The sequence below is a fragment of the Trichosurus vulpecula genome, chromosome 4 (assembly GCF_011100635.1).
Source record: "Trichosurus vulpecula isolate mTriVul1 chromosome 4, mTriVul1.pri, whole genome shotgun sequence".
Classification (NCBI taxonomy): Eukaryota; Metazoa; Chordata; class Mammalia; order Diprotodontia; family Phalangeridae; genus Trichosurus; species Trichosurus vulpecula.
The window spans coordinates 107,613,481-107,637,785 of NC_050576.1; the positions used below are offsets into that span (position 1 = coordinate 107,613,481).

At 42.4% G+C, this 24,305-nt stretch overlaps 1 protein-coding gene across 1 annotated transcript in view; it reads right to left on the reverse strand.

Moving 5' to 3' along the window:
* Positions 1–1,494: 1,494 nt before the first annotated feature.
* Positions 1,495–24,305, reverse strand: part of LOC118848584 (N-fatty-acyl-amino acid synthase/hydrolase PM20D1-like) — a 44,681-nt gene continuing 21,870 nt past the window's right edge. The window contains exons 5-13 of the mRNA XM_036757526.1: positions 23,672–23,805; positions 21,877–21,996; positions 21,209–21,284; positions 20,648–20,709; positions 20,343–20,421; positions 15,642–15,713; positions 6,878–7,046; positions 3,774–3,873; positions 1,495–2,261 (exon numbers count right to left, since the gene is read on the reverse strand). Coding sequence (XP_036613421.1) covers positions 2,132–2,261; positions 3,774–3,873; positions 6,878–7,046; positions 15,642–15,713; positions 20,343–20,421; positions 20,648–20,709; positions 21,209–21,284; positions 21,877–21,996; positions 23,672–23,805 — 942 coding nt within the window. The 3' untranslated portion in view covers positions 1,495–2,131. The remainder of the gene's footprint in view (positions 2,262–3,773; positions 3,874–6,877; positions 7,047–15,641; positions 15,714–20,342; positions 20,422–20,647; positions 20,710–21,208; positions 21,285–21,876; positions 21,997–23,671; positions 23,806–24,305) is intronic.

Sequence of the window (24,305 nt, forward strand, 5' to 3'; positions counted from 1 at the left end):
TAGCCCATACTTGCCTACTCTTTTTGTTCTCTGTTTTAGTTAACCTTGTCGCTAGTTCTGTCTCCTGCAGGTTTAAGCACCCTGAAGTTTCCGGTGACTGCCTAAGCACGTAGCATTCTTGGAATTCCTGCCAGCTCGCTAAAGAACTGAACTCTGGAATGGGACTCTTTGGGGCAGGGACACCTCTACATCCAATTTCAGCAAGAAGAAGCTATGGAAAATGAGACCTTCACCCATTACCCCAAGATTTTGAGCCCCAATTGTTTGAGGCGGGGAATGATGATAGTGTTCTGTGTACTTATTTTGTGTTATCCTTGCTATAATGTTTTATTGTTATGATATTATTGATCCTATGTAATGGATACGAAGATCTAGGGGTGGATATTTGAATTATTAATAATTATTTTGGGATGATTGATTGAAGAGATTATCTGGCTGGGATCTAGGGGTGGATCACATTTGAATCATAAACCAATATTTGGGAATGTCACTGAATGATATGTTTTGCTTTATTGTGAATGATGTTTTAGTTTCCTACATAATTGGATCACAATGTTCTAGGATATATAATTTAATTTGAATTATGATTGGTTTGTGCATCCTAGAACATTGTGAGGGGTGGAGTGTAGCCAGAATGGACTTTGTTTTCTTTGAATGACTCAGCTTGCCTCGTTGAGCTTCCCTGGACGCTGGGGCTTGCTCTTCCGGGGCAGGACCAGAGCTTCCTGTGTGATGAGTCGTGGGGCTGGCTGAGGGGAGGTGTGTTAACGTGGTCTACGCTGGGGGAGGGGCCAAGTCAAGAACCAATCGGCCCTGGTCGTTCAGGCGGCGCTTGATGATGTCAAAAACTCTATAAGAGGGGAGGGGACAGCTTGAAGATCCTCCTTTCCTTTTCCGGTTGGAGCCAGAGACGCCTACAGCCGAAGCTGAGCTGCCAGTAGCAAAGCTGACTGGAGGCTAGTGGGTAATCTTCTTACCGTAGAGGGGAAGCATGTATACGATTTTGCCTTATACCATCTCGCTTCTCTGTGGCCTACTGGTTACTCTTGTGAGGCGGACTTATTGGGCCTGGAAGCTTTTGATGAAAATATCAAAATGGGGACACTGGTTTGTGGGATTGTCACTGTGGAGTGTAAATACATGCTTTAGTTCTCCTGCCTTCTGCCTAGAGAATTCCTTATATCCTGTGGTTCCGGACCTTTTCGGCACATATGAGATTCTCTTTGAAATCATAAATTCTGCCTTCCTAATATAGCAGGGGCAGTGGTGGAAGGAACAGGCCTGCAGGAGGGAGAAAAACTCTAGGCCAAGTGGGAGGGAGGAGAACAACCCAGGGGAGCTGGGGGCAGCCCAAGGACAGGAGGCCCTTCTCCCTCCTTGCCCCCAGAATCAGGCCTCACTTAGGTTCTGGTCTCAATGCCATTGCTCCCTCCCAGGACTGCTCTTTGTTCCTACTGACCCTCCACTTTGTGTGTCCCCTGGACAGAGCCAGGCCTTTGTTTCTCCAGTACATAACCAGAGGCAGAGCCCTCATCAGCAGGGACTGAGCTCTGGGTACTGGTCACTTTATTTTCTCTCACATTATTTAGGCTTGTTTCATATTTTGGTTCCTAACTTCACAAGAGGGAGAAGAAGAGGGAAAGGGATGGAGAGAGAAGCAAACAAGAGAGGGAAGAAAGTATACGAGAGGTCCGGGAAGTGGGGATCCTAGGGTTAGAACAACAGAGGAAAGGATGTAATAGAAGTAGTTGTGTACAGAGGGTTAAGTGATAATGCCCAGAAATGAAAATCTTCAGTAGGAAAATAAATTGATTATGAGCCTGATGCCCCAGGCCTGAAAGTTAGCAATGGGACCTGGGAGAGGCATGTTCCATGGTAGTAGGGCATGAGCAAAGAGATCTTGGGGATGAGGCTAAAGCTTCCTATATTTTTCCCCCTACACCGCCTCCACCCCCATCAATGAACCCCTGCTTATGGACAAGTCTGGAGTTGAGGCAAGAGGGTGGGCTTCATGGATTATTCCAAAAGTCTCCAGCAAAATAATGTGTATTGCCCCCACCCCTGTCCTGAGACTGTCCACTTTGGAGGAGGGCTTATGCCAGGGCAGACAGTAGAGATCATCACCATCCTCTCACAGCTCATGTACAGCAGAATGAGGTTTGGGAACCTTCTCAGTATCTGCATTCTGGATCAATTCAAACAGAAATGTCACCTGGTTCTCATAGGCTTGGATGGAGATCCTTTCATTTAAGCCATGAAAACTGGGAAAGAGAAATGGAGAAAGGGGCCATATTACTATAGTATCTGTGGTGACACAAACAGTATAGAGCCCCCTTGAGGCAGGAGGGGACCAGGAAGGATCCGTGTACAAGAGATTATGATTACTTCTCCATGGTTCCACTCCTAGATTTAGAAGACAAGTTCATTTGTAATATTAAAACTTTCCCCCAAGGGAAACATTTTAGAGTCATCTATTAATGTTCACTGAAGACCATTTACAGTGTGTACTATTTAACCAATTATAGAAAAGTCACATAAGCAATATTGATCTTGTGTCCAATCCTTCACAAGTATGCAAATCGCAACCACTGGATTATCAACATTTCAAGCATAAACAATATAAAGTCAGTCATAGTAAGATGAGGCACTTTAGTCATGACCCCCAAAAGGTGGATAAGTATAAGAAGCCATAAGAAAAATAGTTTTTAAGATTCAACCCATCCTGCATTTCAGAAGTAATCCCACAGAACTTCAAAATGATCCTTGCTGTCCTGTCTCCCTCCCTGCAGATTGCTCTCCCGTGGGAAGACTCCCCTGCATTCCTTGGGGGCTAGATATATCCACCATGAAAATCCCTCTCCTCCTTCCAGAGATCCTCAAGCCATGAGGAAAATAATTAGTTTCGCAGAAAGTCTCGGGAAGACAAATATTCAAATGAAGTTGCATGTTCTGAGTATATACTGACTGATGGGAGGAGATCTGCCAGAGGTATGCAGGGAGTCAGTGGGGTCTGTCATCCTGGGATTAATTTTCTGAATAACTTATAGGTAATTAACTGAGAGTTGACAATCATCTCTTAGAATTCATAAAATATTTTCTCCTAAGAACTCTCATGTCCTAGTGAAGTGGGAAAGAACAGAAAATTCTTCATTTTGGGGACATAGAGACTGAGATGCAGAGAGTTTATATAATCTACCTCTGAGTGGATTAAAACCAAGATTGATATTAGACCTCAAGAGTTTTGATTTTCTGGGCTCTTCCTACTCAACTTAGACTCTTACATGAGTAAGATGCTTTATTAGGACAAGGACCAGTTCTTATACATTTTTATATTCCCTACAGTGATTAACACATAGAAGGATCAGGAATTCTATGTAAAATGATTCACCTTTCTGAGTGTTGCTGACTTTAGGGAATCATAGATTTAGATCTGAAAGGAATGACTTACCTAAGGTTACCAGTGGCTAATCTGTAATTTGAACCCAGGCCTTCTTCCTCGAAATCCAGCATGTTCTTAACTTTCCCATAGTACTCAACAAATGTTTGCTAAACGAATGCATCAGTAAACAATTTCTTTCCAAGAGAATTTAGGTGTCAATGCTAAAAAATGCTGGAAGGGGGAAGACCCTGGCACAGAGGGCAGCTGGTTGGGTTTATCCAAGTTTCCAATTTTCCTTTATAAGACTTTATGCTCTTTTATTCCATAAAGGGGGTGGGGAGGTTAAGAGAAATACTACGCATCATCCCACTGCCTCATCCTCTGCTCCACTCACCTCTTGAAGCTCTCTTCAGAGAGAGAGACAGGGTTAAGTCGATAGAGGCCTGTGGAGATGTTAGCGTAGTGTCGGACATCAGTGTTGCCAATACAAATTCCTGGGGGAAGAGAGACAAAAAGGGCACAGTCAGGCAGTGACCTACCATAGGGCTATGCCTAGAAATTCTTAGGAACCTGTGGCAGGGCCGGATTCCTTAGCCACTCTTCCATCCCCTATTTCCATGTTTCATACAATTTCTCTCCAAATAGGGGGCTGTGAATTTGTTTTTATATATATGTATGTACATATATAAGTGTGTGTATACACACAAATGTACATTATATATGTATATATATTTATGCAGAGAGACAAAGAGAGAGAGAAACTATTTTAACATAATTGGTTTCCTTTGTAATCCTCTATATTTTGCATTATATATTTAAAAACATAACTTCAAAAGGGTCCCTAGGTATCGCCAGCCTGTCAAGAAGATCTATTACCCCCAAAAAGCTTAATGGCTTCGGCTCTGCATTTGAGCCAAAGTACATGCTATGCTTTGTACCACCTTCCCCCTCTACTCCCTTCCCTCCTTCATCTTTATCCCACATTTCTACCTTGAACCTTTGCTCTTCGCTATGTCCAGACTCTACCCTTTGCAATTTCTCAGCTACTTCTTTTCCACTCTTTAAAGCCCAACTCAGATAGCACCTCTGTAAGGCTGTCTATTCTGATTCCCTAGGAGGTAATGACCTCTTTTTCCTCACAATTCACCTTGTCCACTTCTCTCTCTCCCTCTCTCTCTCTCTCTCTCTCTCTCTCTCTCTCTCTCTCCAGTCAATAATATTTTATTTTTCCCCAACTGCATTTATAAACAATTTTTAATATCCATTTAAAAAATATTGAGTTCCAAATTCTTATCCTCCCTTCCCCCTCCCTGAAATGACAGATACAGGATATAAAATCACATCTCTCTTATGCACTTATCATGTACCATTTACAAAACACGGTTCTCTCCAACTACTATACTATAAGTTCTGTGAGGGCAGGGACCTTGTCTTATGTAAACTTTATATCTCTGTCAGGGCTAGGCATGGTGCTCTGTACATAGTAGACATTTAAGAAATGTTTTGTCGAACAGAACTGCAGATTTTCCTTAAGATCATTAAAGTAAAGCACAGGCTGGCAAAGTGGATAGGGAGCTGGACCTGGAGTTGGGAAGACCTCAGGTCAAATTCAGCCTCAGTTGTATGACCCTGGGTAAGTCACTTAACCTCTGTTTACTTCAATTTTCTCATCTGTAAAATATGGATAATAATAGTACCGCCTCCCAGGGTTGTTTTTAAGACTAAACTTGTAAAGCACTGTGCAAACCTTAAATTTCATGTATATATATATATATACATATATATATGAACTTTTAAAAATAACCTTTAAAGTTGTATAAACACCATCCAAAGTAACGAACACAGTGTCCTATCCCCCAACCCCCAACTCTCAGTCTCATTGACAGTCACAGCTGTTGGGGAAAAGCTAAGTAGCCTTCATTCTCCCTAAATGTTGGGGGAGGAGGGGAAGAAAGGAGGTTGACAATCACTTGAATAGCTCAGATTTAGGACAAATCCACTTGCTATCTCAGCTGCAGCAGTTTGTTTGGACGTCCCCTCAAAAATCTCTCTCCAGACAACTCTTTTTGAAGACCACTATTGGTACGAGTTACAAAATCAACGCAGAAAGGAGACGGAGAATTTCCTGGTAGTCTCATTCTTGGCATTCCCCTGGAGAGGAAGACCAACTCAAATGAGACTTCCTCCTTGAAACCTTCCCTCATTCCGACTGGTCTCATAGCACTTCATTCTGTACATAATGTTGTACTTTGATAAGGTTTTGTACTGGACTTAGGATGTCATTAACGTAGGGAACTCTCAGTGAGGGCATTTGGTCCCTTTATCATCTCAGATTTTCACATATTTGGCAACTTAAAGTCTCAGAGAGTTGTCTTGGACAATGAGAGGTTAAGTGACTTGCTGGATTTGTGAAGTGAACCCAATGTGCCAGAGGTGAGACTCAACCTAGGCTTTCCTGATGGTGAAGCCTGCTCTCTGTCCATTACACTGCATGTACGCAATGCTTTAAAGTCTTCCAAGTGTGTGATATAGCACAATAATCCTATAAGGTGAGTAGTATAGGTATTCTTATCCTCATTTTACAGAAAGTTCAAGTGATTTGCCCAGTCACATAAGTAGTATCAGGTGTGAGATTTCCAATACCCTCTACCATATTTTTTTTTCTATTAGAATAATCTGTGTTGGGGGCAGCTAGGTGGCACAGTGAGTAGGGCACTGGACCTGGAGTCAGGAGGAATTGAGTTCAAATCCGGTGCCAGAAACTTGACACACTTTCTAGCTGCGTGATCTTGGGCAATTCACTTAACCCCAATTGCCCTGCCTTCCCCTCGGCAAAAAAAAGAGTAATCTGTGTTTGTTTTCCTCTACCAGATGTCAGGTTCTGTGGTGCCAGGGAGCACATCTGATCAAAAAAGTTTGTACCTTCCCTAGCACCAAGCACAGAGCTCTGTACACAGTAGGCACTTACTAAAGAAGTCCTGCCTTCATGTTAAATTTGATCGCACTTTGTGACCCAAGTGTCTTTGCTTTGAATCAAAGGAGGAGGAAGATGGAAACATAGGTGGGGATGGTGTAGGTTTTGGGTTTGGTCAGTGTAAATGAGATAGGTTGGGGATCCTTCTGCCTAGCTAGAGAATTTCAAACCTAGATGTAAGGTTAACCTAGCCATTAACCTTGGGGGGACTGAGGCTCGGGGTGAGCAAAGTGTGCTCCCTCATGGGAACAAAACTAGTTCTCCTCTCACCTCCAGAATGGCTGGTGGGATTTATTATTTCTGTCTCTTTCCTATTCTTTCCTGTTTGCTCTCTTTCTTCTACTCTGATAGGAGAAAACAGGTTAACAGTTGAAAGATCCAGCTGGGCCAGGGCAGGAAGGGAGGAAGGCAGTCAGCTGTTTCCAGACATGAACAGCTGGAGTGAGGGTGAGGGGAAAGGGAAGTCAGATAGGAAACCCTTCCTGGCCACCTTTCCAAGTGCTTACCCCTTGTGAAGTCATTACCTGGGACAACAACAGAGACCTCCGGGAAGACATCTTTTATGGTCCTTCTGAGAAGCTGGTAGCCAAAGGCCTCATGGTCATAGGGGCTTAGGGGGAGGGGGTTAAAGGCATTGAGCACTTCATACTGGACTCGGTCATCAGCCACAATATTCCGGATAATCTCTAGCACCTTTTGAAGGAAACATAACGGAATTAGGACTTCCACCCAAGCACCCTGGAATCCAAACAGTACTGGTCTTTTAACTTCTGAAAGACTCAGTCAATCATTCAATCAGTAACCACTTACTGAAAAAAAAATTATGAAGTGCCAACTCTACCAGGCACTTTGTTAGACCCTGGTAACACAAAGACATAAACTGAAATAGACTTTGCTCTAAAAGAGCTTACATTCTAACCTAATTGGAGCCCTGGGAGGTAGGTGCCAAAGATCAACCCGGGATTAGATTTCTGTGCATGACTCAGTAGGTGTCTACTATGTGGTAGGCACTGTGCCAAGTGCTAGGAATACAGAGAGGCAAAAGACAGTGTTTGCACTCAGTCTCATGGAGGAGAGAGCATGCAAACAATTATGTACAAACAAGATATATCTACATATACATATATATGTATATGTGTGTGTGTGTGTGTGTGTGTGTGTGTGTGTGTGTGTGTGTGTGTATGATCAATTGGGGGAAGTTGCAGAAGGAAGACACAGCATTAGGGAGGACCACAGTAGAAAGGCTTCTTGTAGGAGATAAGATTTGAACTGAGATTTGAAGGACACTAGGAAATCCAGGAGGCAGAGATGAGGAGCAAGAGAATTCCAGGTATGGGAGGGCAGCCAGTGAAAATACCCAGAATAGCACCAGTTGATTACTTCCAGGAGATGGAAAATTATTCGGTACTTATGGGTCATAAACTCAGCAAGAAGGGCTAGAACTTGATGGGTTTAAGTGAGATGGAAGAAATAACTCCCTCATATAGCTACCACTAAGAGTAAGATCCATGCAGTTGAACAGATCAATTTTCAGAGCCCTGACTTCATGACCACAAGAGAAGAAGGGAATGGGAATCCAGGAGTCTTAGAATTATGGAGTTGGAGGAGATCTTACAGGTCATCCAGTCCACCCCATAAGCAAACATGAATCGTCTTTATAAGATCTCTCTTTTCTTGGGGGGGGGAGGGAATAGTCAATCAGGGTTAAGTGACTTGCTCAGGGTCACACAGCTAGCATGTGTCTGAGGCTGGATTTGATCTCAGGTCTTCCTGACTCCAGGGCCATTGTTCTATCCACTGCATCACCTACCTGCCCTACCTTTATAAGATCTTTGACCCTAATTATTCAGCTTCTGCTTATAGATGTCCTGTAATGGGGAATTGCTATGTTCACACACAGCACCTGGACATCCCAGGTAACTTAATAACAATTTATTTAGCACTTACTATATGCCAAGCAACGTGCTAAGTGCTTCACAATTATCTTCATAACAATCCTGAGGTAGGTGCTAGTATTATCCCCATTTTACAGATAAGGAAACTGAGTGACTTATTCAGAGTCTCATAAGCTGGCAGGTATCTGAGGCTGGACTTAAACTCAGGTCTATCCTAATTTCAGGCCCTGGTCTCTATCCCCTGTGCCGCCTTTGTTGCCCAATTGATCGAATAAGAAAACTTTTGTAAAGTGCTTAGCACAGTGCCTGTCGCATAGTAGATGCTTAATAAATGCTTGTTCCTTGCCCTTTTCCATCCTTGATCCACAAATCTAGTCCCTTCTGCCTGGTAACTTGAAGAATGTTGGAGCCCTGTTACTGACACTCTCCCCCATTTCAGTATAGTAACTCTCCTTCTTCCTTAGCAGCTACTCTTGACCTCATCCTGAGCTAAGGAAACATTGCTAGGTCACGGGGAAGCTTCATTTTATGCAAGATGACTTGGATAAGTCTCTTGGGTAAGTTTTAACATCTCTGTGCCTCAGTTTCCTTGCAGCTGCAAAATGAGGTTAAATCAGAAGACCTCTGAGGTCCTTTCATTTCTCTAAGTGTACAATCCTCTCTGATCTTGACTACTGGAGGTCCCAGTGAGCACCTAACATTTAGGGGCAACGGGTTAGAAGTTGCCGAGGCAAATTTTGGCATGATGCAAGGAAAAACATCCTTTGAAGGGAAAGAGGGTTCCAGTGGCAGAACTAAAGTCAAGATGGTTGGCAATGGTCCAGGATGCATTGAGTGACCTTGGTGTCTTTGATGTCTAACTAAGCTCCAACCACTCTACAATGCCTACTTCAGGTGCCTTCACGGCCATTGGAACAAATTGTTCTCATCTGCCCGTTCTATCTGGAGAAGTCTTCACAAGCATTTATGTACTGTTGAAAACTTGTGAAGTGCTGTACCTGTGTCATCACATTCAGTCCTCACAAAAATACTTTTGAGGCAGGTGCTTTACCGATGAGAAAACTGAAATAACTAGTAAATGTCTGAGGCAGGATTTGAACTCAGGTGTTCCTGATGCCAAGTCCAATGCCCTCTCCACTGTGCCACCTAATTGCCCAATTTTGTAATGCCAATTCTCAAACACTTATACGGGAGTGCTTTATATGATGGTGCTGGTTTGGGAAAAGAAGGTGACTAACCATTGAGCTTCAGCATTGCCGAGGGCTTTTTAGACAATGAGGGCTTTCCACAGATACCTGTGTGTGTGTGTGTGTGTGTGTGGTGTGGTGTGTGTGTGTGTGTGTGTGTGTGTGTGTGTGTGTGCTGGGGGTGTGGGGGTGAGGATTCCAGAGAGTTTCATCTAGACAAGCTTAGGAAGGAAGGCCCCTGTGGCCTAGGCATGGAGGAGAGGGAAGAGAGCCAAATCCAGGTTGATATTTCCATGGTCATGAGGGAAAGGTCCCAGCTGGGTGGAAAACATGCCCTTGGAAAGGGCAGGAATGATGCTGGGGTGGGAGAGAATGAGTGGAAAGAACCTAAATTTGGGGAATGCTGGGATTTCCTGACATAATGGCTCCCCCTTAGGGAGAAGTCAGGAGACTGGGGTCCCTGCTCCAGCTAGACTGCTCTCCAGTGTGTGACTCTAGGCAAAAGGCTGAACCTGTTTCCCCATTTGTACCAAGGGGATAATCAGCTCTGCTATGTAGTGAGGCCAAAACAAACAAACAAGCAAACAAACAAACATCAGATGGGAAAATGCCTTAAACTGTTCGAATGTGAGAACCTTGAGGGCAGCTGCTGTGGTTTTGTGCCTTTCTTTGTATCACCAGCACTTAATAACCACATATTAGATGCTCAATAATTTATTTATTTTTTTGCCTGACTTAGGAGGAAGGATGCTGGAGAAATTCACATGGATCTAAAAATACTCTTTATCTTTTCCTCTCATTTGATTCTTTTAACAACTTTTCACTATAATATCATTACCCCCATTTTATAGGTGAGGAAACTGAGGCTCAGATTAAACAAATTTCGTAAAGTCACACAGCTGGTAAATGGCAAAGTCAGGAATAGAATTCTGGATTTTGGATTTCACCTACTCCCTGCTACACCATGCTGGCTCAAGGATCATAGTTTTAGATCTAGAAGAGACCTCAGACATCATCAAGCCCAACCCCATCATTTTGCAGATGGGAAAATTAAATCCCAGAGAGATGTGACTCATGCAGGGTCACATCAGTAGTAAGTAGCTGAGACAAAATTTGAAACCAGGTCATCTGATTCCAAACTCGGGACACTTGACATTGTGTGGTGATGTCTCTCCTGGCACTCTGTAGTCATGACTCATATTTTTCAACAGATTCAAGGTGGGTAGTTTTGTTTTATTTTGTTTTGTTTGGCTTGATCTGTGATTTTACTGGCATAGGGAAATGCTGGTGAAAAAACTCTTTCAACCAATGGAGAATGGCCGCTGCTGTGAAGCTTTCAGATGATACCAATGTGTGTATGTGTATATGTATATGTATATGTGTATACGTATATGTATGTGTATATGTATATGTATGTGTATGTGTATGTATATATGTATGTGTACGTGTACGTGTATATGTATATGCATGTGTATGTGTATATGTATGTGTACGTGTATATGTATGTGTATATGTATATGTAGGTGTGCATGCATGTGTATGTGTACGTGTATATGCACGTGTATGTGTATATGTATGTGTATCTGTATATGTATGTGTATATGTACGTGTGTGTGCATGTGTATATGTGTGGGTATATGTATATGTATGTGTGTATGTATGTCTATATGTTTGTGTATGCGTACGTGTATGTGTATATATATGTGTATATGTATGTGTACGTGTATATGCACGTGTATGTGTATATGTATGTGTATGTATATGTATGTGTATATGTATGTGTATGTGCATGTGTATATGTGTGGGTATATGTATATGTATGTGTGTATGTATGTGTATATGTGTGTGCATGTGCATATGTATGTATGTGTATATGTATGTCTATGTGTACGTGTATATGCACATGTATGTGTATGTGTATACATATGTGTATGTGTGTATATGTACGTGTATGTGCATGTGTATATGTGTGGGTATATGTATGTGTATATGCACGTGTATGTGTACATGTATGTGTACACGTATGTGTATGTGTGTGTATATGTATATGTATGTGTATGTGTATGTGTATGTGTGGGTATATGTATATGTATGTGTGCATGTATGTGTATATGTATAGGTATGTGTATAGGTATGTGTACATGTATATGTATGTGTATATGTATATGTACTTGTGTATGTGTATATGTAGATGTATGTGCATATGCATGTGTATGTGTACGTGTATATGTATATTGTATGTATATGTATGTGTACGTGTATATGCACGTGTATGTGTATATGTATGTGTATACGTATGTGTATGTGTGTATATGTATATGTATGTGTATGTGTATGTGCATGTGTATATGTGTGGGTATATGTATATGTAGGTGTGTATGTGTATATGTATGCGTACATGCATGTGTATATGCATGTGTATATGTGTGCATGTACATGTGTATGTGCATATATGTATATGTATGTGTATCTGTATATGTATGTGTATGTGTATACGTATGTGTATGTGTATATATATGTGTATGTGCATGTGTATATGTGTGTATATGTATATGTGCATGTATGTGTATATGTATAGGTATGTGTATATGTATGTGTACATGTATATGTATGTGTATATGTATATGTGTGTATATGTACATGTACTTGTGTATGTGTGTATATGTAGATGTATGTGTATATGCATGTGTATGTGTGTATATGTAGATGTATGTGTATATGCATGTGTATGTGTGTATGTGTACATGTATATTGTATGTATGTGTATATGTATGTGTACATGTATATGCACGTGTATGTGTACGTGTATATGTATGTGTATATGTATGTGTATGTGCATGTGTATATGTGTGGGTATATGTATATGTGCATGTATGTGTATGTGTATATGTATGTGCATGTGTATATGTGTGGGCATATGTATATGTGCATGTATGTGTATATGTATAGGTATGTGTATATGTATGTGTACATGTATATGTATGTGTATATGTGCATGTACTTCTGTATGTGCGTATATGTAGATGTATGTGTATGTCTACATGTATATGTATGTGTATATGTATACATGTGTATATGTATGTGCATGTGTATATGCATGCATGTATATGACACACGTGACACATGTAACACATAAATGCATATAGCATTGTACACATGTATATTAACATATGCATGTATGTAACACTATATGGATGTGTTGCTCTTCATTCACTGTGTCCGCCTCTTTGTGACCCACCCCATTTGATGTTTTCTCCGCAAAGACACTGGAGTGATTTGCCATTTCCTTCTCCAGCTCATTTTACAGATGAGGAAACTGAGGCAAACAGGCTTAAGTGTCTTGCCCAGGCCACATTTGAACTCAGGTCTTCCTGACTCAAGGCCCAGTGCTTTATCCACTGCACCAGTATTATTTCTATTACTTTATGATACTTGTTGTATATAATGGTAGTTATATATAGCATGTATACAACCTATATCGTGTTCCATGTACACTTATATATAACAGCAGTCATTATAGTATGTATACCGACTACACCGTGTTCCAGGTACATTTATATTGGACAGGAGTTACTATTACTACTATTTCTATTGTTACTAATAGTTATTATATATAATAGGAGTTATAATATATAGCATGTATACAAATTACAGTGTTACATATACATGTGTTACACATATGTCCATACATATGCAATGCATTATACACACTTATACATTAGAAATCTATTATATAGATACTATAACACTATAAACACATGACACACACACATGTATGTATATAGATATACACAGGTATGCATGTGTTTGTTCTTTAGTTACTTGAGTCATGTCTAACTCTTCACGTGTGTGTATATACACACAGACAATACACACACACACACACACACATATATATATACACACACGTACACACAATAACACATGTGTATGTATATGTATGTCTGTGTATGTGTGTATAGTATATTCACAGGCTGTCTCTCCCTCTGGGGGCAGGGCTGTTTTTTTTTGTCTTTCACTGTAGGCACTTGTTAAATGCTTGTTGACTGCCATGGTTTTAGAGAGCTGTCTGGAAGCACTGAGAGGTTAAGTGCCCTGGCTAGGGATACACAGCTAGTTATATGCCAGAAGTAGGACTGGAACTCAAGTCTTCCTGACTCCACGTTCACTGTGCTGTGCTGCTTGTCTCTCCAGGTTAGTACCTGACGAGGTCTGGTTCACTTTGGTTAAAAACAAAAGTTTTTGTTTGTATGTCTAACTTTAAAATGTCTCACTTCTAATATGGTGTTTAATTCTGTTTAGTCATTTCAGTCATGTCAGACTCTTTGTGACCCCATTTGGGGTTTTCTTGACAAAGATATCTGAGGGGTTTGCCATTTCCTTCTCCAGCTCATTTTACAGATGAGGAAACTGAGCCAAACAGCATTAAATGACTTGTCCAGGGTTACACAGCTAGTATGTGTCTGAGGCTGGATTTGAACTTGGGTGCTCCTGACTCTAGGGCCAGTGTTTTGTCCACTGCACCACATGGGTACCCATTAGTTTTAATAGTAGTTACTTAAACTAGAATTCTCATACATAATATAATAATAGTATTACATAATTTTTTACAAAGTTAGTCTACACTTCCCCTGGCTCCACTTCTTCCCGGACTTGACTCTGATTTCTGAATGCACCATCCAATTGAAACTGCCCTGTACAAGATAACCAATGACCTCATAATTGCCTAATCCAATGACCTTTTCTCAGTCCTCATCTAGCTTGACCTTTCTACATTTTTAATCTCTCTTCCTTCTTGATACCATAACCTTGCTTGGCTCCTGTGACTGGGCTTTTCACTGGTTCTCCTGATCTTGAACACCTTTGCTGGTTTACTAGTGCCTTAACTTGGCTCTCTCCCTTCAGGTGTGAGACATCCTGTAAACCTTTGTCTTTGACCTTCTCCTCTTCCTACATTATCTTCTCTTGTAAGGTCATCAGCTTTAATGATCACCTCTGTGCAGATGACTCTCGAATCTATATGTCCAGCTGCAATTTCTCCCATAGGCACAGATAATCTCCTGCCTCAAATTATATTTAGTTTTAGAATGTGTTATAATAAGATGTTTGTTATTATGTTGCCTTATTTTTTTAGCAGCAGCAGCAGAATTTTCTTTTCTTCTGAACATGGTCTTCCTCAGGGTGATATTAAAACAAGACCTTATTGTTGAATGAGGAACGAAGGCTGTATTGTTTGGGCCCGTACAGCCCTACTCCAGGGGGAGGCGGCCCAAGAAGACTCATGGACGCCAATGGAGAAGCTGACTTAGTATTTGCCCGGCTAATCAAGGCTGACTCAAGAATCAGAAGTAGAAGGGCCGTTGGAAACCATCTAGATGAACCTCTTCCTTTTACAGATAAGAAAACTAAGGTTCAGAGAAAAATGACCTTTACTACTTAAACCCACATTAGGAAAACAGACAACACTAGCTGAGAGTCCTAAAAGGTACCTGAGCCAAATGACATAACAACTCATACTTCTATAATGTTTTAAGGAAGGGGTGGTGAACCTGAAGCCTCAAGGCCACATGTGGCCCTCTAGGTCCTTGGGCGCAGCCTTTTGACTGAGTCTAACTTTTACAGAACAAATCCTTTATTAGAGGGATTTGTTCTGTGAATTTTGGATTCAGTCAGAGGGCTGCACCCGAGGACCTAGAGAGCCACATGTGGACTTGAGGCCAAAGGTTCCCACCCCTGTTTTAAGGCTTATAAAGTTCTTTCCTCACAAAAATCTTATAAAGTCATAAATGAGAGTATTACCCCTATTTTATAGATTGAAAAAATTGTAGCTTAAAAAAGGAATCTCAGGATTATAGAATTTAGAGCTGGATCCATACAGCCCCCTATTTTTACTGATGAGGAAAACGAGACCCAGAGATGAGAACTGAAGCACTGAGACTCCAATGCAAGGCTGCTCATTGTTCCATGTTCTTTCTACCATACTACCCTGAGTTGCTTATCTTCATGAGAGTTAAGTCCTGCTTATTAAGGACATAAGGGGAGCACTGAAACTGCATCACCCCATAGCTCTTGAAAAAGTCTCATTTGGGGGACCTGTTGTAACCACCTTATTTCTGATTAAACAAGCCCTGATATGAGAGTAACAAACTCTGGGTCATGAGGGTCATACACCTTTGCTACTCCCCCAAAAAACTTCTGGATCATACCTCAGAGATGGTCTGGCCAGGATGGATCCGAATATTGACTGTTGCCTGGGCGGTCGAGGGGATAACGTTCGTCTGAGGAGAGAAAAAATGACACGTTTATAATACATGTACCATGGTTTGAACCAGATCCAGATCCCTATAGACCCAGACAGGCTCCCTTTACCTAGCTTCACAAAGACTGTTGAGAAGTTAGAGAGTATCTAGATAATGGAAATCTCCCATTAGTCAACTTTCTGGCAAAATTAAGTTATAGAAAGCAGAGGATGTTAAATTTTATGCTTTTTTTTTGGAGGAGGGAAGGCAAGGGAATTGGGGTTAAGTGACTTGCCCAAGGTCACACAGCTAATAAGTGTGTCAAGTGTCTGAGGCTACATTTGAACTCAGGTCCTCCTGACTCCAGGGGAGGTGCTCTACTCACTGCACCACCTAGCTGCCCCAAATTTTATGTTTTGGGTCTGTTTTTCTTCCCATCTTGGGCCTTGGGTAACAGAGGTGCTGAGCAAGGGGACACATGCTCATTCTCAGGGCTACAGACAGAACTCAGTGTGAAGTCTATGAAACTGGTGTCAATCCCTTCCTTTTTCTGGGCCTTGGTTTCTGCATCTATCTAATGGGGAGGTCAGACGGATGGTGTCCAAGGTTACTTTCCAGCCCTGTGATTCTGATTCCTGCCTCTTAGCTCTATTTCCAAATCTCCTCTGGGTCTCCAGTGAAATTACTGAGAAAGTCTCTAGCCACAGAGTTTCTTCCATCTAGATGCATCATTGGGCCAACCCCTCACTTGATATAAAAAAGAAATTGAGAGGGATGGGAAGTGACTTATCCAAGATCACTGAGTAACTTAGTGACAGAGGTAGGACACATATCTCTTGACCCCTAATGGATGGCTCTTTCATGAAATCATCACCCGTGGAAGGTGCAATAAACTTCAGAGATCATCTAATGCAACCTCATTTTACAGGCAGAAACGGAGGCCCAGAGAGAAGTGACTTGTACAAGGTGAATGATAAATCATTATAGAAGATCCTCCACATTATGGTATAGGCCTGGCTCTCCCTTCCCCCCAGCCCCCTGCAAGACTTTCTGGCTTGGAATATCAGACATTCCTTTCCCACTTTCTTTCTTGCAAAAACCTTTAAGACTTTCTAGCTTGGAATAAAGAATCAGACATTCCTCTCCAACTGATAAACCCTTAATAAGAATGAACCTCTCAGACATTCCTCTCTGGTTGATAGACCTGAACAAAGGATAGAATACACTTCCACTAGGAGACAGATAGGTCCTGAATAAAGAACAGGAAGTATTTCTGAAGCTGCTTTTTGAGGACCTAGCCTCTTATCAAAAAGCAAAATGACAGACAGGATCTTCCCCTCCTGAGGGGAGTGGCGACCCTCTTTGGCGGAGAACATCCGGGACAGTTAGCAGTGAGTCTCCCCTTTCTGGCGGGAAAACTTTCTTTGTTCAGCATTCTGTAAAAGTCATCACGTGGGGCAGTTACATTGGGATGTCACCCATGGGGAGGATGCTTTGCCTGGGATCATCTTCCCTTTCGGGGCCTTGATCGAGCTGTGTAAACTGCGACCCCCACAGCTTTGAGAGGATCAAGTGCAGGAGTTCCCCCGAGAGGTGATGAATCTATGTCGTGTCATTGTCTTTGTTGTGTTAACTGTGTTTGCTAGAGTATTTCCCTTGTCTTTCAATAAAAACTTTGTTCTGTTGGGAGTGTGCCTTATTGCCAGTGCAAATCTGAATCCGAACCTAACTTAGCTTAATTGAACACAAGGTTGCCCAACTAGCCAGTGACAGAGTGAAGATTTGTGTCAAGTCTCAGGTCCCTGAGTCTTGGGCTCTTTTCAACTGATTCATTTGTTTACTCATGTCAGGCTCTTTGTGACCCTGTTTTTGGGTTTTCTCAGCAAATATATTGGAGTGATTTGCTACTGACTTGTCCAGGGACATATAGCTAGGAAGTGTCTGCAGGCCAGATTTGAATTCATGTCTTCCTGACTCTAAGCCCAGTGCGCTATCTACTGCAGTGCCTAGCTGTCCTGGGCTTTTTCCATTTCACCTCAAGGAGACTCTGGGTATTTCAGAGGAATTCCATTTCAAGAAAACCCTAGATAAAATGCCTACATGTTTCCTAGAAGGGGGTAATACCCACTGCATGCTGACACATCAGCATGCCTTAGTTTATTATATCAGCCAATGTCATGTGGGGGAACTGGACATGGGATATGTAAGTATGGATGGGGAAAAAGATAAGAAAGTCTGGAGCTTTATCGAAGGCTGGGGGTGGGGAGGGAATGAGGTGATCTGTGGCCTGATTTTATAGATGTCTACGAACCACAAACTAATAGAACCACCTGCATAGACTAATTCTACTTGGCACAAGAGAAATGAACCATGGCTTGTAATGGGTGGAAGCTATAAGCAAGTCATTTTCAGTTCTATATAAAGGAGTTCCTCACATTTTTAGGTGTCTAGAGACTGAATGGAGGTAGTGAGCTGCCTATCACTGGAGATGTTTAAGCAGAGGTTGGATGCCCACTAGTCAGATATGGTGTGGAGGTGGGGGATGGGGCTAGATGGCTTCTGAGATAACCTCTGATTCCGAGAGTCAAGGTGCTTCTGGTATAGTATAAAGTGCGCTGCATAACGAGAGTGTTGATGTAATAATGGTAATGATGGAAATGATAATAACTAGCACTTATAGAGTACTTTAAGTTTTATATCCACTTCCATTATTAACATCTATTAACTCATTTGAGCCTCAAAACAACTCTAGGAGGTAGGTGCTATTATTATCCCTTTTACAGATTAGGAAACTGAGGTAGGTAGAAGTTAAGTGACTTGCCCAGGGTCACACAGCTAGTAAGTGACTAAAGTCAAACTGTGCTTCATTGAAATCCAATTCACATGCAAGTCAAGACATCACCCCTTGATGTCATTGGTCCTCTTCGATAACAAATAACAAACAACAAGGTCATTTTGGAACTCAGGTCTTCCTAACTACAGGCCTAAGGCTGTATCCACTGTGCCACCTAGAGGCCAAGATGTAGAAAGGGCTGGTTTCAAATTTTGGAAAAATCCTATAACAAATTCAAGTCACAGCTGCCTTATCTGTGAAATAAAGAGATTGGACTAGATCATCTCTAAGGCCCCTTCCAGCTCTCAAATTTGGTTTTTCTAATTCTGAATATATGAGAGGAGAGGCCATTTCCCATTCTACAATTCTCCCCTGGTGATGCTTGTGTCAGAGGGAGGATGCTGATGGCCTTTTGTGAGGATTGCTTCATCCAGTTCTGAAGAGACTGCTTTCCCTGCAGCAGGCCAAGGGCATTAAAATGACCTGTTCTTTGGAAATTCAGGTGCTGTTTCTATTCTGGCCACTGAGCAGCCCCCTTGGTTTGCTGAGTGACTGCTGTCTCTGTGCCTGGAACTCTTTTGAAAGGAAGCAGTGAGCACCTCTCTCCTGCTTTTGAGACTGTCTAACAGAGTAGGTCTGAAGTCCCTTCCTGGCTGGACATTACTTGGTCCTTGGGATCTCTGCATGAGTTGTCTCCATTGTGAGGAGGAAGCTATCATTTCCAGGTTTAAAACCTGTCCATTCCCTTCCATGACAGGAAAGCTTGGAATTGAGGGCAAGATGCCCATCATTCATGAGCCAGGGAGGCTAGTTCAGGATGGGGACATAGGGTGAGGCTGGGAGGGAACAGAGGACCTGGAAACATTATTCACAGAATTTAGAGGTGACTTTCATAAGCCATGTAGCAGCAAGTTTGTGGCAGAGCTAACTAAGTTTCTTACCTCCCAGCCTATGTATGCCCATTTCACAATTCCACTGTATTCTGGAGGGAGAAATGACCCCCAAACTGTCTGCATTTGTGTAGTGGGAAAAGCCCTGGAATGGACATGGGAAGGGTGGATTTTAAACCTTCATCTGTCACTGAACTAGCTGAATTACTCTGGGCAAGTCACTGAAATCAGGCGAATTCCTTCATCTGTCAAATGCTTGTCAAATGTTCCTTCCATGTAACAAATAGTAAGTAAGCAAGTAAATAAATAAATAAATAGATAGATAGATAGATAAATTGAATAAATAAATAAATAAAACAAGCAAATGAATGAATGAATAAATGGAATAAAAAACAAACTAAATTAATCAAATGGGACTGCCAGTTTCACCAAGGTGATGTGGCTTACGGGCAGGCTCACTGAATTGGAATAGGAAGGAGACTTATAGCTGGATGTGGGGGTGTTTGGAAAGTCTAAAACCAAAGGTATTTTTATTTTGGGGAAATATCACAGGCAGATTTTCCTCCTTTGTAAAGAGCTTGGGGTTGGACAATACACTTTGCCAAAGAGGATGCTGAAAACCGAATTCTCTTCCAAAGCACACAGGTTGACTCTGCCCTAGGTCAGTAACTCACATCTAAGGCACATTTATCTATATGGACAAAGTGAGTAGTAAGAGCCATGCTGAATCACATTCTAGGAACACAGGGTGGGTTAACAATTCCAGAGGCACTGGAGGTGTGCCAATGGATTAAGCCAAGAGGATATGGGAATGGTGTTGATCCTATTCTATATTTGTCTGAAGTGTGCCAGAGAAGGGAAAGGGACCTGTGTGGGACCAAGGAGAGAATTTCTTCAGTCTCCCAGATGGGGAGTAAAGCATCAGGAACTTCCTGGGGGTGTTACCTTGATCCCTGCATTGAACATGGTGAGTGCTGCAGTGGTTCGGAGCATCGCACTACTGATGGGACTTTTCTCAAGTACTCTGAAATAGGAGGGATTGAAGTCAGACATAAGGAAGAACTAGCCAACAGGGAAAAGGAATAAATCCTCTCTGAACCAGGGAAATCTTAAAGACTTAAGGGCTATTATTCATATGGGCTATAGGCAATGCCCTTTTGGAAGGAGGGAGCTGGTAATATGGGGCTGTTTGGACAGGGCCTGATTAAATAAGCACAGCAGGCTGGAGTAAGGGGACAAGAACTCTTTACCTGCTCACGATGGGTCCAAATATCCACAGGTTGGTTAGGATTACATTCAGTGGGAAGCCAAACTAAGAGGGGAAAGAGCCAGGTTAGCCGAATTTCCAAAGCCCAGGGCAAAGGGGTTGGCACATGAGGGTCAGGATCTCCCAGTAATCTAGGTCTATACTAACAATGCATATTGGGGCCCCTGTGATCAGGACCTGGCTGGGCTTTGTTGGCTCTGTGAACACTGGGAAATAATAAGTGTGAGGCTGTGATTACCCATCTGGGTTTGTCTGTCTGGTTAATGGACATGGTCAGACCAACCTCCCAAGGGGCTCAGAGTAAGCTTGCATTGTTGAGTGCAGAGAAGGAATACCTCCCACCTGAGGGTTGTGGATCAACCCAACATTATGGTATTGGTGTGGGAGGTGAGGTGGGTAGTGGGTCCCCTCAGCCATGGCTTAGTCCTAGGCAAAGATGAAGGGAGGACAGAGGATTCTGGAGCCTCAGATGATCTAGCCATTCTTTCCTCAGCAGAGAGTTCCTCCCCCTCCCCTATTCCCTGCGACTTCCCCAGACCCATACCTGTCCTGCAAGCTGCTCTAACATACTCTTCTCAGTTCCATATCCAAACATATTAGGCATTGGTGTTTGTTCCAGCCTGAAAAAGACATGCTCAGAGTGACAATGTGGGGACATGGAGAGGGTGTTGGACTGGAAGTCAGGAACACTTTCCCATTCTTGCCTCAGACACTATCTGTATGTCCCTGGGCAAGTCACTTAACTGCTCTCAGCCTCAGTCTTCTCACCTACAAAATGGATATAGTATTACCTGCTCATAGGAGTGATTTGGGGATCAAATGAGATGATGTCCCCAAGACCTTGGATAGAGCACAAGAACAAAAACAGAAAAAAGCCTTGCATGGCAAACAGCTTCCACTACCAAAGTTCCCTTGGTTCTGATGTTACACTTGCCTCTTCATTTACTTTTTTCCTTTCTCCCCTATCCCTTTAATTTGGTGTCTGATCATCTGCTTTGTGTAACCCGATCCACCTAACCCTGTCTACCTGTCTTGTCCTGATTGAACCCATGTGTGACCCCAAATGGACAGATCATTCCGTTCTCAATTTCTATCTATCTTGGAATCTCTGCTATCACCTGGCATGACTTCAAGCACAGTCTGAAATGGGGAAAGCCTGGACTTCCAGGGTAAGCCCTTGCTGAGGGTTCAAGGCAGAGCAGGACCACTCACCGGCTGACGGCTGCTGCGAGGATGCCAATGCTTGTCTCCTTTGGTGGGGCCGATGAATGGCCTGGAGCAGATTCTACCTGTAACCTGAGGTTCATGCCACCTTTCTCTGACACTGAAATCCTGGCAGGACAGAATCAAATTCAGTAAACACTTATTAAATGCCAGCTATGTGTAGGACACTGTACTGGCCCTTGGAACTATGAAGTTTAGATCAGACACAAACCTTAACATTGAGGAATTTGCAGTTTAGTAGGCGGATATGACACATGCATAAATAACTACAATTACAAAATAACATATAAACTAGAGGTTCAAGCAAAGTACTATGGTTAAGTCTGGGTGGAGAGAATGGAAGATTGTTGCTAACTGGAGAGGAATATCAAGGAAGTAGCAAGTCAAACTACTGCCATCTTCTTGGCCACCACCCTTCTTCACATCCTAATGAAGACAGCCCAGGACCCTGAACACAAGAGACTCAGGAATAGAAATGCTTCCAGCCCAGTGGCCTCAGCCAGCATGCTGGGAATCAAATTCTGTGGAGATGCAGCCTGGCAACTGCTCCTGTAAGTGCTACAACCATAGCTACTGAAGACCCAGAAAAGAATGTTCTTCCTGCCCAAGTCCTTGGCACTGTGAAATGGTTCAACATCAGGAAGTGATAGGATGTTATCAGTAGAAATGTCCTCAAATAGTAGGCATTAACATCTACTTTGCTACTTCACCCTAAGGACCACAGGACTCTTCCACCCGACTTGCAGATGAAACCTTCCACATATTATCTCCCTCATTAGAATGTGGCCTCTTTGAGAACAGGGACTGCCTTACCTTTCTATTTGCCCCCCTCAAGGCTTATCACAGTGCTTTGCACATAGTAAACACTTAATAAATACTTTATTCATTCATTTGTTGAATTGGGCTTTAAGGAATGAACAGGAACAATGCATATGGGAAGAATGAAAAAAAAATACAAACTGAAGCTGTGTATGATGACCAAATTCAATCCAGGAGAAGAGCTGAGGAAATGCATGCCTCTCCCTTCTTTGCTAATGGGGACAATGGGTGTTGAATAGAGCATATGTTATCTGATTTGGCTGATGTGTTGGGTGCTTGGTTGCTCCTTTTTTCACTCCTTTTTATCCTTTCTCACAGTGCAAGGCTTGATGGGTTATAAAAACAAAAGTATCAATAGAAATTAAAACCAAATTAAGACTCCTCCCAATAAAGAGTAGGTACAGAGTCAAAAGGTGATGGAAGCAGTAGAGTGGGCTCCTTGTCGGGAACATTCTAGATGCAGGAAGCAGCATCAACAAGATTCTGGAAGTGGCAATGCTTGAGTGCAGGGTACAGATAGCAGTGTAGTCTGGCTAGAGCATCATGTACATAAGGAAGAGTGGCATGAGAAGACTGAAAAGATAGGGTGGTACCTGATTGTAGAGGGCTTGAATGCCAGGCTAAGGAAATTGAAGTTTCCTCAGTAAACAGTAGAGTATTATTGAAAGGTTTTGGACAGAGAAATGACCTGATTGGAATCTGCCTGGGCTACTTCTAAGTTTCTGATTGGGTGTCAGTCGCATGTTGCTCAGAACTCAGGCTGAACAGTGAGATGGAATGGAAAGTCTTGAGCTATTGGACTTAGGGAGGAAAAGGCAGGAGGGAGCTAAAAGAAGATGTGCGAGCATGGCCTAAAGCCATTTGGTTCCAGGGGCAGAAGGAGGTAGATGGGACCCTTCCAAGACAGGGTTTTTAGAGAACCACCCCAGTCGGAGAAGCAAGAAGTTGGGGTAACTTTACTCACACTGCAAAGGGTTTTTCTATGCCAGACAAAAAACCATCTAGGATATAGCCTCCTTCGTCTATGATAAAGGACAGCCGGATACCGCGTGACTCCAGTAGGGCTGCAATCCTCTCTGCTCCATGTTTCCCAGATACCTGCATATATCACAGACACAGACCCATGTCCCTTCCCAACCAGGTCTCCAGAATATGTGTGTGTGTAACAAGAGGGAAGGTACACACAGCCAAGCGTGACATTAGATGAGAAGGTACATAGAGATTCTTAGCCATGACCGCTAGTTAAGTTAGTGTAGTTTCACAGTCAAAACCATACCCCCTACTAGCCCCACCCTTGGCTATTTGCCAGTGAACTCTGGGTAATACACCTGTGCAGTAGATACAAAAAGTGCATGTTCCTTTACGAACTGACTGTAACAAAACACTTATCTCTCCTCCTGATACTTTGACCAACTGCACCTACAGAATTTATTAGTTTGGACTCCTTGTGTATTGCTACTGGGCTGTGCATTGGGACATAACAATATTTACTACTTATTGACCTTCCTGATATGTTTCCTAGACATAGTCAAATGTATACTCCCTTACATTCATCTTGTCTAACAAGACATTTGATGGAAGCAACCTGAATATCTTCA